Source organism: Mesocricetus auratus, unplaced genomic scaffold, assembly GCF_017639785.1.
Source record: "Mesocricetus auratus isolate SY011 unplaced genomic scaffold, BCM_Maur_2.0 Super-Scaffold_100024, whole genome shotgun sequence".
Taxonomy (NCBI): domain Eukaryota; kingdom Metazoa; phylum Chordata; class Mammalia; order Rodentia; family Cricetidae; genus Mesocricetus; species Mesocricetus auratus.
This window is the reverse complement of record NW_024429205.1, coordinates 22,130,097-22,145,569: the sequence shown is the minus strand read 5'-3', so window position 1 is coordinate 22,145,569 and position 15,473 is coordinate 22,130,097. Positions and strand designations below refer to the sequence as shown.

General features: G+C 46.0%; 1 protein-coding gene across 1 annotated transcript in view; it reads left to right on the top strand.

Annotated features, from left to right (window-relative positions):
- The window catches only part of Alk (ALK receptor tyrosine kinase), a 718,643-nt gene that overhangs the window by 569,734 nt on the left and 133,436 nt on the right, over positions 1-15,473 (top strand). The window contains 1 exon segment of the mRNA XM_040730911.1: positions 14,587-14,718. Within this exon segment, the coding sequence (XP_040586845.1) occupies positions 14,587-14,718 (132 nt within the window).

Sequence of the window (15,473 nt, the reverse complement as noted above, 5' to 3'; positions counted from 1 at the left end):
TACAAACCGAAACATGCCATGAAATTCTGGACTTCTTACCAGTACAGACCATCTTGTCTTTTCACGGGAGGCTCCACCCCTTTCCCACACTCTGTGCAAATCAAACTGAATAGTCCTGAAGTTCTCCTGCCTGTCCTCTAAGAAGCCCTTGTGTCACTCACTCACTTGGTGGAAGGATGATCTTTCTACTCCCCACTGCAAGACAGGGGCCACCAGCTTGTCTTGTGTCTAGAAGGAGCTCTTTCTGGCTCTCTCCCAGACTCCCGATGCTTTATTATAAATTAGTCATCTGCTCCGCTCTCTGTGTGTGACACGGCACACAACAGCTTGCCTGCTGCAGCTTTATCAGTCCCCCAGATCTACAAAGGTACAAGTATGCAGCTGTCTTCCTGCGGGAAGTTAATAGTTCCAAGTACAGTCTTTTTAAAGGTTGCTAACATTGCAAAGCCGCCTCTGCTTGGTTTACTTTCTGTATAGACAAATCCCAGCTCTCCCACACATAGGCATGGGAACTGGGGTTCCACTGAAGTCTTCATCAGCAAAATGCCTTTCCTCTGAACTAGCTACTCTAAATTGTGAACGAGGCACAAACAAATTCCTTCTGATGCTGTTGCACAAAGTATTTCTTAAACGGCGGTGTCCACTTAGGCTTTCAACAAACATTTATCACACTTCCACAGTATATCAGATAGTGTTCTAGGCTCTGCGTATTCAAGTACTGGAAATCCAGTAAGTACTCTCTCCACGCCTTGAATGCTAACTGGGGAGAAAGACTCAGGCAAACTGACAAAGAAAATGAATATTGCCTGAAGCAAGCAGCAAGGGGGACAGCGTAGAGAGGAGTCTAATTTGGGATAGGGCAAGGGTCTGAGATGGAATCTCAGGGAAGGCAAGTGAGATGAAGAGATGAGGATCTCTGGTCTCGGTGAGTCTGTTGTAGGGTTATCAGATGGCTTGTGCTGCAAATAAAATGTAGCCATTCACTACCACAAGGCGGTTTACAAAACACCTGTTCATAATCGTCTCATTTGACCCTGTTACTAGAATGTTCCCCCACCGACTCAGGCTTTGGACACTTAGCTGGTGGCTCTTTGGGGAAATTATAGAGCGTGTGGCTTGGCTAGATGAGAAGGCTGAATGGGGACAGGCCTTGAAGGTGTCTCCACTTCTAGTTACAGCCTAAGCTCCCTGATCCCTGACCCACAGCATATGAAGAGCGGCTGCCTCTGTCCCCCCAGTGCTCCACGCATGGACTCCAGCTGCTACACTTTCCCTCCATGAGGGACCGTACCCTCAGAGTCTACTGGCCAAAATAAGCGCCTCCTCCCTGATGCTGATAAGTGTTTTGTCACAATGATGAGAAAAGACACCAGTACATCCCGCCCCCCAACAACCTCTAAGAGAGATGAAATTTCTGGGTAGGGTCAGGGGGGTGGGGACAGCAAACCATGAAATCTGATATTCCGGTCCCTCTTTTGTTCACTGTGCCTGGAATTCATCTTAGTAAGCTATCAGTTCTCTAAAAACATACGTGTTGGTCTTTAAGAGACCACAATCCTGTTCTAGAATCTCTTGACCTCACCATCTAGCCAACCACTGCCAATAACCATCACCTTGCTTGCCTGGGTCTCTTTCTTTCTCCAGCCTGGTTAGCTTTTTATTTGTTTGGGTTTGTCTTTTTGTTTCTTGTTTCGTCTCGACTGGTTGTTTTGAGATAGTCTTGTTAGATAGCTCAGGCTGTCTCAAACACATGGTCCCCCTGCCTCTGACTCCCGCATTCTGGGATTACAACCATTCACCTCCTCGATGGCTCTCACCTCTCACCTGTCTGTCACGCACATGCTCAGTGACAGTCTATTGGCTTGAAGTCCACAGCCCCGTTTATTCCTGTGCCTTCTAATACTCTGGTTCACCTAGAAAGTTGGTACAGAACTTGGGCTTCCAAGTGAAGCAAACATAAAACCCTAGCGCTGCCTGCCCATTTGCTATGACCTTGAAAATGACCTCATAAATCCTTCTTTGGAGCCCAGTTTTCACCTCAGCAAAAGCAGATGATAACCAGATACAATCGAATACATTTGTAATCCTCGCCCTCTGGAGTTGGGGACAGTGGGATTGTGGGCTTTATAAGAAGACCTTGTCAAGAATTAATTGTAATAAAAAGGTAGAGATAATATTTCATATATTTTCTATAAGCTCTAATTAAATTAGATAGGATAGATATAGATTATATATAGCATATATAGCTATATATGTAGCAGAGACAGAGGGAGTGCTTTTCATATAGATCTAGAGCATCATGTGCACTCAATACTTGGTGAGGGCATGGCTACTGCTAGCATGACTAGTATCTGCATCAGCAGCCAATGGCTTTCCTCTCCTACCAGCCAGCAGCCACCCCTTCTACCTTGGCTAATGTAGATGGAGCCGGTGGAGGCATGATGACCTTCCTTCTGGCTTCAAGAGGGCTGAGTCCATCCATTTCTTAACTGGGGGTGCGCGGAGGCCGCCACACATGGCCAGGTGGTACTCTCTTTATTCCTTCACTTGTACGATCCCTCTCCCCTCCCAAGCAGGCTCCACTACATAGTGTGAAGCCCCATCCCTGCAGTAATCTAACTTTGTAGCTATAATTTATTTGTGATTAGTATTATTTCTCCAAAGAACAACTGGAATTGTTCATTGTTTACTGACCAAACAAGAGAAGAAAATGACAGATTTTATGGGGGAGCTGTGGTGCAGAATAGTTAAATATCACCATGTTTCAGGGAGATTAATGGTGAAGTGTTCACAGAGGTCATTTATAATATTAAAAATAAAATTATTGGTGTGTCTTTTCAGAAAAAGCAATGAAGATAAATGTCAAATAGGGAAACCTTAGGAAAAAAGACCACGTAACAAAACGAAGGGGCTACAGGAGGCTGCCGAGGAATAAGACATTTTTAATTTCTTCGGAGAACTCAACCGTGAAAATGAAGCACATTCCTCCTTCTTCTGATGGCCTTCACGAATCTGTTTGGTTCTTAGGAAAGTCGCAGGGAGAAGGGATTTGAAACAAGGCCTTGGGGTCTTTCCATGTTAGCTAGCATCACTGTTTTCATCCTAACGCCATCTCTCTCGTCTTACCACCTTTCTCGTCCTCGCCTCCAAGCTACCAGTCCTGTCAGGGACACCTCCAGCATGCCACTCATGTCCGCTCATGTCTCTTCAGCCCTCTAATCACCAGCCTCACCCGAGCCATCTTCATGATGGTCAGTCACAGAGGCAGCTAGCCAGCTGGCTTTTCACACTTCCATTCACACTCCAACTCAATCTCTCCAAATCACTGAGAGTGAACCTTATTAAGACTTGACAGCTGGCCTGGAGAGATGGCTCAGCAGTTAAGACTACTTACTGTTCTCACAGAGGACACAGGTCAGTTTCCCAACACCCATATCTCTGGTTCCAGGGGATCGAAGCCCTCTTCTGGCCTCTACAAGCCTGTATGCACATGGTGCACACACCGACAAGCAGACACACACAACTAAAAATTAATTGCATTGTTAAGAGTCTTCCCAGAGTTCTTGATTTTGAAGTCTGTTGTTTGAATTCCTTACATAAAGCACACACCCCCTAACCCAAGTTTTCAGGTTTCTGAGTGAGTGTGCCTCTCCCTCCTCCTACAGACAGTCCCAGTGACTCTTTGTGACCATTCTGGGCCATAATGGCATTTTCTCTGTTTCTAGATCATGACATCCTTCCCACCCTGGCTCCTCTATAGTCATTTTCCTTGGCTGATCCTCTCTCATCATTCAATACCAGTGCCAATATCCCTGTGCCCACGGTATCAAAGTAGGTCTCTAAGCCACTCTCCACTGCTTTCGCCCAGTTCCAGGGTTAAGGAAAAATTCTAAAAACAGCCCTCTAATACACCAAGCTTTGAATCGGATGGCAAGGAGGGAGAGGAATGAGGGCAGAACTTGCCCTTTGGTATAACTCAAAGGAAAGAGAAATTCCCAACAGGAATCAAGGAAATCCTTCCCCCATAGCATTCTTCTGTTTGGTGATTTAGTTTGCCCTTCCTTGACATCAAATCATTAGTACTGGTGACACACCAGGCACCCTCCAGGAGGTAATGTGAGTAAGCCAAACCGTCCTGCCTAGAAGGAGATGCATGCCTTCCTTCAAGCAAAAGAACAAGCAAGGGCATGGAGGAAGTGGCAGCTGAGGTGGGATCAATTCTAGACAGCCAAAGCAGGTCGCACAACCACTCTAAGTTGCTGATCTTGATACATAATCAGATTCAGAGAGACATGGGAAAGTGGAGCGTGGAGCTTGGGGTGCATGCAGCAGAGACTGTAGTGAGACTAGGCCTTGAAGAAGCTGGTCTCAGAAAGTTAAATCTGACTCTGAGGTGACTCCAGAGGCAAACGGAGCTGAGAATTCATCATTGCAAGTGTGATTTTTTTATAACTATTATTTGTGCTGGAAATTACTTTGGGCTTGTTCCCATCATTGCTTTTGCTCTAAGCCTCAACTCTACCATAAGATGTGAAGGATGCCCAAAGCTTCTTTGGGTCCCTAAGAACTGGTCCTGCCCAACCAACTCTAGCTGGGTCTCTCTGCCCACACTTCATGATGAATTCTCTGAGTGCCACGCCCCTATAGTTAGCTCAGAATAAGAGCCTACATGGTTTTATTTATTGTTCTATAGACATATGACCTTCACAGAGACCTGTCTGTTAGACTGCGTTCCTGAAGGAACCCATGAGTTGAGTTGGTATTCACCCCACTAGCTGGAAGAAGAGGACTGGAAGCCGGAATCATTTTTTTCTGCACCTTAAGGGATCTTACCAACACAAGCTGAATAGAATTAGGTCTTGGGTCTGGCAGAGTCATTACAGAAATGAAGTCTGAGTTCTAAAGAAACTCCTGGATATGGAGCAACTCCACACAGTGAGAACATGGTAGTCAGGGCTTAGGATTGCCCTAAGGAGAGGAGAAACTAGAGGACCATTTGTCCAAAATGGGAGGGCTCCGATTTGGGTGCACCTAGTTATTATCCCAGAAGCTTGTGGAACACGTTAGTCCATGGCCTCTTCTAGACGTCCTTCTTCTGACTGCCTTCAGTGAGCCCCAAAATCAGCTTCATCACTGCGTGATTCTGAGGTCTGTGGGAACAATAGTCCTAGCCCATGGGGATGCCTGACTTTAGAGAGTATTGGAACTAGGAAGCTACAGCCAAGATCAAAATGCCTTACCTAAGGTCTCAGAGACCTACAGGCCAGGTGACGCTTCCATCTAGCTCTCCTGTTCTGTAGAACAGTCCTTTCTTTCCCAGCCCACAGGCAGCCATCTGTGACTGGGCCTCTCCTTTAGCGTAGGAACCAAGATGCCAGGTCTTTAATGAGGTTTCCACACTGCAATTTATGAGGCCCAAAGACTTCAGAAGGACTGGTTTCTGCCAGCCTTAATTTACACAGTTCACAAACTTTCCAACACCCCCATTAAAGTCAGCAAGGAAGCTGTGGCTTGTTGGCATGTACACACTGTTGGACTCCATCCTCATTATGTCACCATCCATTTTCATGTCTCTTGGCTTGTTTAGCCCTAAGCACCTGGCTCTCCTATCCCTGGGAGATATTTAGTTTCTATTAGGCAGGTGGGAGCCAAGCCCAGCCCTGGACTCCAGTGTTAGCCCAGGCATACCCACAAATCCTCTATATTAAAATCTCTTCCACACATCATCTCCTGTTCCATTTAAGAGTAAGACCCCCTTCTCACCCAAGCAGCTCTAAGTCCCCACCCCTGTAATGAAGGCCATCAGTTAAGCAAGAGTGAGCAGGTAGGAAATGGCCAGAAAACTGAGACAAATGTGCATTTTTGAAATGCCACATAAATCCCCTTAATTAAAAATTAATTAAGTGCCCTAAAATTTGACACTCATTTTAAAAAGAAATTTGAATTAGATGTGTAGACCTCATAGCATCTGATCTCTAAGACACAAATGAAGGAGGGGGAAGTATATGTGTGTCTGTTTCAAATACAGCCACAAGGGATTCATCTCAGCAAGTTAACCCGATTAAGTCACCCACGGTGTAGAACAGCGATTCACAGAACTTGACCTGGACCACACGTGTTGCTGATGCAAATCTAAACTAATTTCTGCAGCATCCACTGAGAAGATAAATAGACAAACAAATGTGCCAAGCTGTTTCAGAAGAGATGTTCCAAGATGCGAATGACAAATGATTAAGACAGGAAATGCCAATGTGAGGCCAGCTTGCTGGGTGAGCAACTTAGCAGAAGGCTTCAAGGGAAAGCCATCTACAATGGTGGGCATTAATCAAGTTGGCACTAATGATATAAAATCCATCTCATCAACATGTAGCCATCAACACCATTGCTTAGAACCCAGTCAGGAGACGATGGACAGAAAGAGTCTTTGAGACAAAATTTGAGGTCAGCACTGTAGTGTGCCAGAGGACAGTGGAAGCATAGAGACAAAGGACCCATCCAAGATCCACAGATACTGAGCTCCAGATTCCTCCCGTCCTCCAACATCATGCCACTCAACTGTGTGCCCCCAGAAACATCTAGGGGTCTTTGAACACCACCAACTCCAAGGACATCTCCTCTAGAAATGGATGGCATTAACCCTGATGACATACGAACACCAGTGCTGTTTCGCACCTGTCTGCCAAGTGACTCCAGTGGACATCAGGGCACTGCTTCTGGCAGATGATCAGTCATGAGTCATGGGACAAGATGTTACTGGAGAACCATCAGGCCAAGTTCTGGGCCCTTGTCTTTGGTTTTCTAGCTGTGAAGCTCAGGCAAAACACCCCCACTAAGCAACTGGTCACATGTTTTACTATTTAAAAAGCAACAAGCATTGCTTAGGTGCTTAAATCCCCAGTTCTTCTGATTAATCAAGTGGGAATAATAACTGTTCGACTGGGTTTTTATGAGCTTCAGACAAAGAAGGCTCAAGGCAGCACATTGCAGGTTATTAAAATGCTGCGGAAAACTAAGGAGTGACAAGGATTTAGTACATCCAGTGACTCACATTGTTGGTCTGGGAGGAAGTGCTGTTTCAAGGGCTAATAAGTAAATTTCCATAGTGATGACCATTATTAATGAAAGATCCCTGAGTACCGGCACTCCCACAAGTGATTTGGGGAGCCTAGAATGTTGCAGGGATAATCAGAAATTACCAGCCCCCATGATAAACCTGCAGAGAACAGGTCACGTTTTCATGCCCAAGCCCTTCCCCTTCCCCATTTCTCTAGAGACAAGCTACAACCACCCAGCATCTCAGGGTAGCCTGCCCCTCAGGCAAGAGCAATGCTTGTACAACCACAGAGAAGATGCTGTTTAGGAATCACGGGCTCTTGTTTAAAACCATTCACCAAGGGTATTTTTCTCCTAAGAATTTATGGGCCCCATAAAGAAAAGAACTTGAGGAAACAGAGCACTTGTTTTTGGTTGCGCCTCATTAGTTCTGAGTTTGGGCTGGCAGTAGAGATCAGAATACCAGGAGTCTGTCTAATTGAGTCTCTGGTAAACATAAAGCTCATTCCATCTGGAGGAGACTCGACCAAGGAACCTGTGCATCTCCAGGAGAGGAAGGCAGGAACCAGAGGGTCGGAGATGAAAGAGCCAGGTTTTCTGTGTTGCTGCTGAGCCTGAACCCAGAAAGAGGCCCCGGGAATAAAAATCCATAAATGCCAGGCATCCGGAGAGTGAAAACAGCACTCTCCTCCACTCCTGCAACCCTCTTTGTCAAGCTTGTGGGTGAAGGGCCTGCTGGCTTCCTGCACTTCTGTGCCTACTGTCAGCACTGGACACACCCATCACTTGGATGACCCCTTAGACAGACACAGCACAAAAGAGAGAACACAATGTGAAAAGGCATAGATTTCCACCCACCCCTCAGCAAGCCGGTGACCAACTCTGGGACTTCGTATTCTCAACAATAAAATAAATTTAATGCCTTCCTCCACTGATACACAGCACCAGTTCAATCCCAGGCATCATGGGAATGGAGAGGTCTGTACTATCAGGCACTGTTGCAGATGTATAAGACTCTGCACCTCCCTTCAAGTCAGTAGCTGCTTGCCAAAGGAGACAAACAGCTAGTAATAGTATAAAGCAGAACCTCCACTGTGTTAATGCAGGAGGCAGTGTGTTCAGAAGCCCGAGTGAAAGGAATATTCAGGGAGAGAAAGGGAATCCATGAAAATGGGTGAGGAACAAGATCGAGTACCCAGCTGTTGAGAGATTAGGGCTGGTGGAAGATATCCCCAAGGACAGGTCAACCCCCAAACAACTAACGGCGACCCACACGTGCCTATCAGTCCCATAAGAAACAAATTCTCTAAGCATCAGAGAAAGAGAGTAGAAAGGAGAGAAGGAAGGAAGAAAAAGAGGGGAGTAGGAAAGGGGAAGAGAAGAAATCATCAATGAAATATAGACACATTCACATTACCCTGAAGCTTTAGATATCTGCATACCAAAATGCACTGTGAAAAGAACGAAAATATGAACTACATGTGTAAATGTAATGCATTCAAGCCCTCACTAAATGACCTCACACAAATGAGTGCCTAATCTCTGATGAACAGATGAGGTGGGTTGAGTACTTGCCTAACATGTCTGACACCATGAGTTTGATACCCAGCCCTGAAAAGAATAAAAAGAATTTTAAAGGTGAGGGCATGTGAAAACCTCCTTCTCAGAAAAATTCCAAGTAAATGAGCTTTTGGTTTAAAAATCAAAATTGTGATAATACTCGGGCTGGATCAGGATGCGGAATGAAGGCCGTGCATGTATGAACACAGCTGGTGAAGAGTGTAAATTGGATTCACTTCTAGAAAGCAATTTGGCAATGTGTATCAAGAGCTTTTAAAATGTTTATACCTTTTGATTCAGTAATTCCACTTCTGGGAATCTATCCTATGAAAATAATCGAAAATGCAGGCAAAGGTTTATGCACAAAGATATTCTTCAAAGTGTTATTATAAACAGACTAGCAGCCCAATCGTTGAATAATGTTTAAATAAATGATGGCCAGTATCACACTGGATTGTAGCTATTAAAAAGAATTCGTAGGGGAAATGTTTAAAGCCCTTGAAAAAGTTTTTTGATGGCACCATCATTATTTTAAGACCTGTACACATATGACAGGACTACAAACACTTTCTAAATTACAGATAGAAAGAACTCAAGATAAATTAGCCAACACATTTTACAAAAGGGAGAGAGAGCGTCTCCAGGAGGTGGGATTGTGGGGGCTCTTTTTGTTGGTTTTTACCTAGTTTTCAACTTTAAACAGCAGACTTGTATTTTAAATAAAAGGAAAGGTGACAGAAGCAATAAGACACATCTGGAATGAGAAACACTCGTGTGCCCTCAGAGACGAACAATGGGACACAGTACGCATAAAACGCAGTGTAGCTTTAAATGTTCCATGGGTTGAGGAAGGCTCTAAACTGTCTTTCAGTTTTCTGCTGTTGTCTGTGGCAGGCTGGAGAAAGAACAATCTGTCCTATGATTAAGCATCTCCCATGATAAAACCCAGGGAAAACGCTTTGGAAATGAAGTCACCAAGCACATGAAGAGCCTTTCTTATCGTTCTAAATGCCCATCTCCTATGCAGCTCACAGCTAGAAATCCAAACAGCAGCTTGCTGGCTCAGGCCCCTCTTCAGCTATACTGTATCACGGCCTGCGTATAAATGTGTTTCTGTCTGGTCCCTGCTTTTTTTATGAAGCCAGGAGAATCCAATCACAGGGGCCTCACCCTAATGTCATAACCTAGTCCCTCCTCAAATGCCTTATCTCTAAATGTCTAATCATAGTGGGGTGAAATTCCCACTCTCTTAACACCATTAACGTGTGGTTTTGAGGTTTAAATTCTTGCTGGAGTTGGGAAACAGGATAGAAACCATATTTAGACCTGTGTCTGCCGTGGGTAGAGAGGCCAGGCTGTGTCACCAAATTCCCCATTTCCTCCCACATAGTTTCAGTAATGAAGTAGTCCCATCCTGTTTGTCACAAGGTTAGAGAATAGATGAGCATTGGCCCTCATGCACCATGGATTCCTGGGACACAGTTCTCAGCAACCCTGCTTCGCTCCCACAGATGGCACCTCAGGAAATACCTCTGCTCTGCTTCATGGCATTGGAAAGAGAGACCAGACCTTCCCTGAGACCAGCATTGAGGAAGCATTCCTCTCCTAACTTCTACTAAGACACTATCAACATAAAAACATAAAATAAAAACATGGTCCTCACATCAAATGAATAGGAGAGTTTATTCTGGAGCCAAACAGGATCACCGTGACCTGGGAACATAGATTTAGTTACCCTGAATTCCATGTTCTAACACTGGAGTGGTTTCTTCTTTTAATAATAATAAAGAAGCCAGGCAGTGGTGGCGCACGCCTTTAATCCCAGCACTCGGGAGGCAGAGGCAGGTGGATCGCTGTGAGTTAGAGGCCAGGCTGGACCGATAGCCTCCAAAACAATACAGAGAAACCCTGTCTCGTAAAAACCAAAATAATAATAATAATAATAATAATAATGAAAATCGTGAATCAAGAGACATTTCAAATCCCTTAGTGGAAACATCAGGTAGGTAGTTTACAAGAAAAGGAGGAAATCTCTGCTGTTGACCTCAGATGTTATCTGACGACATTCTTGGCGTGTGGATTGATGGAGATAGGGGTCTGTTTGTTTATTCCAAAAGGACTTACTTAGTGGTTACAAAAATGCTGGATCACACATAAGGGTAGGCAATAAATGGATCTAAGTTAGGTAGCCCACGAAAATTTGTTTCTGGAGCTGCAACATTCCAACTCTCAAAATCATTGAGCTTCCAGTCAAAATGAATGTTTAACATGGGTGTGGCTTTTTAAATTCTTTTTACACCTGGAATTTAAGTTGAAAATATGATTGACAAATGGAAAATTGGTGTATGGAATTAAATCCATAAAATGAGCTCCAGGCTTTACCTTTTCTTAAGAGCATTGACTCTCAGATGTGCTTTTGATTTTTTTTAATCCTGGGTTTTTGTCTGAGCGTGTTTAGAACTGGCAAGGTGTGGGAGGAAGGGCACGGCTTCATGGCATGTTAAAATTCATGCTGGGCTTAGAATCCAAGAGCCACTGGGGAAAAACTTCAGCCTCTGCTGTCCCAGGGCACGGGGAAAGGTAGATGACATACTTCCCTCTCTGTGAGGAAGAGAGGGGGAAAGATGACACGACCTGGAAACCACCAGGCACTCGTCCCACAAACAAATGAAATTGCTGGGACACCCATCTAAAGCCCAGTCCTCACCGGCTCCAGCTGCGGTCCCTGGTAGAGCTGGTTCTAGACTGTGTGTTAATTTCTTGTCCCTGCTGTAATGAACTCTCGTTACTCCTGAGGGCCAAGGTATGAAATTGCTTTCATTGGACATGTGCAAAGCAATCTGAAACTGAGAGTGCCCTGGGAAGTTTCTACAAACACGCAGTTGGGCAGGGCTGTTCCCCTGCCTCTCCAAACCTCCATGGGGTCTTTGTGACCCTTGGATCATAATCTTCCCTCCCATTCTGAAATGTATGCTTCTCTTGTTAAGTTGAGGGGGTGGGTTCAAGGGACAGAGACAGAGAGAGAGAGAGAGAGAGAGAGAGAGAGAGAGAGAGAGAGAGAGAGAGAGAGAGAGAGAGAGGAGACTCAGATCGATCTTTGAGTAAGACTTTATTATCTGACAAAGCAGCAGGGGGGCAGAGTTCGTCCTCTTAAAGTCCCTTGTGAGACAGTCGGGAGTGGAGAAAATGTTGTGGCAGGAGGAAATTGGTCCAAGGCCAGCTAACATCATCTAACTAGACTTCACTGAGGCAAGTGTTTGAGAAGTCTGAATGCAACTCCTGCATGAGAGGTGCTTGGAAGAACAATGGGCTAGTTAGCACCAGTTCTGCTTGTAGCCCAGTGCATTCTGGGCATTGCTATTTGGAAGGGCCTGTTCCCAGGAACAGGGGAGGGAACAGGTCCCCTGCCTCTGTGATCTGAGAACCACCATCACAACTCCTGTTTCTTACGGACTCTCTTGCTCCCTCCAATAAGGATCCTTGGGATCCCACTGCCCCTCCCCTGAAAATAATCCAGGATGATCAACCCACCTAAAAGGTTTGATCCCAGCAGCCAAGTAAAGTCCTCTTTACCATAGACAGTAGCATTCATCCCCGTTAGGACTTGTGGACTATCGCATGAATCAATGTATTCTAGAAATAACCTCTGAGCACAGGTGCTCATGAACCCTCCAAGAGGCTGAGTCAGGGCAGAGCTGGAGAGCCGCCAGTGGCTCAGGCAGTTTTGTGGAGATGATAAAAACTTGCCCATGAGTTCTGTAGCCCAAGTGATTGGAGCCAAGGTCAGATACACGCTGCCAAGAAGGTATGGGGATTGTCACAGGTAAAGTCTGGGAGCTGGACCTGCACGGGTGGCACAGGAATGCCGCATCACAGGTGACTGTAGGCTCAGGAAAAGAAGCTAGAGTAGATGAGACAGCAAAGGCGGCTGAGTCCCCCTCTTATGACCTTCAGGAACAGATCACACAGCCCAGATTGGATGCTGTGAAAGGACACAAACCCTACTCTCCTGTGTCCAGAAGTTACAGAGCAGACCCAGCCAGGCTGGAGGCCAGCATGACCATGCCAAGTGACCATCTGCTGTGTGGCTTTTCCTGAGGAAATGTGAGCGTCCAGTCACCCCAGACAGAGTGCTGGTGACACACTTAAGAAACAGTTGCTCCTAAGTCTGGCTTGATGGACAGATGAGTTCACCGAGGCTACTTACAGGAGCGTGGGTAAATTAAAGGCAACTGCACCACTGAATAGCATGGGTAATGGGGCACACATCCTGATGTCCCCTGCCCACCTTTCAGGCAGCAACGACTGAAGGCTTTCTGCTCTGTAACTGTTGTTCACCGTTTGCATAACCTCGGGGAAGGACCCTGTGAATCTTATAATTTGCTGAGCCTCCTGGATCTTAGGAGCCTTTCTCTCCCCACCAGGAGAGGGTATTTGAATTCAGGGGAAAGAGCTGCACCATGACACCTGCATCATCTCATAAACAGAGCTGTCTCTATCTGGACTGGCCTGCGGATGGAGTCACAGGGTCACCCCAGGAGAGGTCCCTTCCATGAGATGGAGAAAGCAACCTTGCAACCTGGTGGACTGGGTTTGAGTCTCACGTGTTGGCCGTGAGACCTTAGGCTACTCACCAAACCTCTCCAAACTCAGTTTCCTTGCTTAGGAAATTAAGATGGGCACTATTAAGACCGGCATGGAAGCCTTAATGAGCTCGGTGTCTCAAGTAGGCAGAAGAATTATAGAGGTAAACAGGCTTAGTGTGGTATTAGTTTCAGTGTCATGGGGAGCACTCCACTGAACTAAAAGAAGTAATAGAATTTTGAGTTTTTTATATTAAAGATCATCTTTTGGGGGAGCACACATCACAGTCAACTAAATCTGACTTCTAAGACAAAATTGGGGAAGCTCACCTGGCTGTGAGTCCCAGACAGGTGGGAACCTGAGCCATCAGGATCACAGAGTGGCAGGATGGGGTGGGAAGCCTGATAAGGCTCCAGATGCCATGGCAAGGAGTAGAAGATAATGCAGCCACACCTGAGCATCACCCCAAGTGAACCCAGCAGCTCATCTCCACTGGGACCAGAGCCAGCCACCCCACACTGAGAGCTAAGTATCAGGAGGCACAAACCAGACCTTTGCTCCCCTCTGTTCAGAAGGGAGATGATGCCAGGTCACCTGCTCCATCTCCTCACTTGATCTGCTTGTGGCAGCAGGCTGGCTACTTATTACGATGCATCACTATTCATTCAGAAACTCACAACTGCTAACATGTTCAATATATATATATATGTATATATATATTGGCACATATATATGTGACATATATATATATATGACACAGCCCTCCCTTCTTTCCCTGAAAATATGGCTCCTCTAAGGGTTTGGGAACCAGAGCACATCTTAGTAACATAGCCAAAATTCATCCTTTTATAGAAGAGGCAATGGACAGATAGAGAAAGGACATCGTCAGCCTAGCCAATCCTAAAAATGTCAGGTCCATCTCCCATAATGATTTATGCTGCTCCTCACAGCAGAAAGTGCATATGTTCTCTAAACCTGCTCAGTAAGTGACTCCAATGCTAGGATCTGATGTCAGAGCCTACGGAGTGTATACTGGACCAGGAATACCTGTGGGAAATCCAAACTCTACCTTGAGGGTAGAACTGTGTGGGGCAGGGCCTCCATCAGGAGGTTCTGCTGCATGAAAATCATGGATTCAAGGGTCCCAGAATGTTCAGAGAATATGGACCAACCCTCAACCCATCAGTGGAGTGTGAGATCCCGGGTAGATTATGAATGTGTCTGGGAGGCTTTGATGCTTCCCATTGGCCTTGAGTGTGGCCAGGTGGAAATGCAGGCAGCTCCATCAGGTCTTGGGTTGGAAGTTGTAGAGCAGTCTTCCCACAAAACCAGCCAATGCCTGAAGCCACCCAGACTAACAAGGAGCATGTGTCTATCTGTGTCCTCTAGGAACATCCCCAGGCTCCAAGATGGCCTTGCAGAGTTCCTTCACTTGTTGGAATGGGACAGTCCTCCAGCTTGGACAAGCCTGTGACTTCCACCAGGACTGTGCCCAAGGAGAAGATGAGGGCCAGCTATGCAGTAAGTTGGCGGGGTTGGTTCTGATCCTGCTCAGTTCTAGCCGTCCATGAACATAGCCCTTCCATATCCCTGTCATGCCAAAATTGCAGGCCTGGGTGGCCTTCCTGACACTCAGTGACTCTTGTGACTACTCTCCTGGAAACACAATTCCTAAAATGTAGAGCTAAGATATGAGGTCTAAAAACACCACAGTCCTCCATGTCACACCTGTTAAAAACCAAATAAGATAGGACTAGGTGTTAGAAGCACTTGCTGCACCTTCAGAGGACTGGGCTTCAGTTCCCAACACCCATACTGGATGGCTCACAACTGCCTGTAACTCCAGTTCTGGGGGATCTCATGCCCTCCTCTGGCCTCTGCGGGCACCTGCACGTCGTACACATACAAACAAGCATACGCACAACACATTTAATGAAACAAACAAAAACTAACATCTTTTAAGCTTTGCTCTTGGCACCACCAAGCCCAGAGGAGATGAACAAGATGAAGTCCAACCCTGTGGTGTGACGTTAGACATCTCTGTGCCTACACAGCCCTCACTTTCCAAGCCCCTCCTTGCTCTCCCTTCCCATCTCCTGTGCCCCCAGCGGCAGCCATATCAAACCTCTCTCTGACTCCCTGGTACCTCCCTGCCTTTGCTTGAGGGGTCTCCCCACTTAGAACACACTTCCTTTCTTGAATCACTTCTGCTCCTTCAAGAGTCTCCTAAACAGTTCATTCTTCCAGGAATGCTTCTTGCCCTCTCCAAAGAGTGC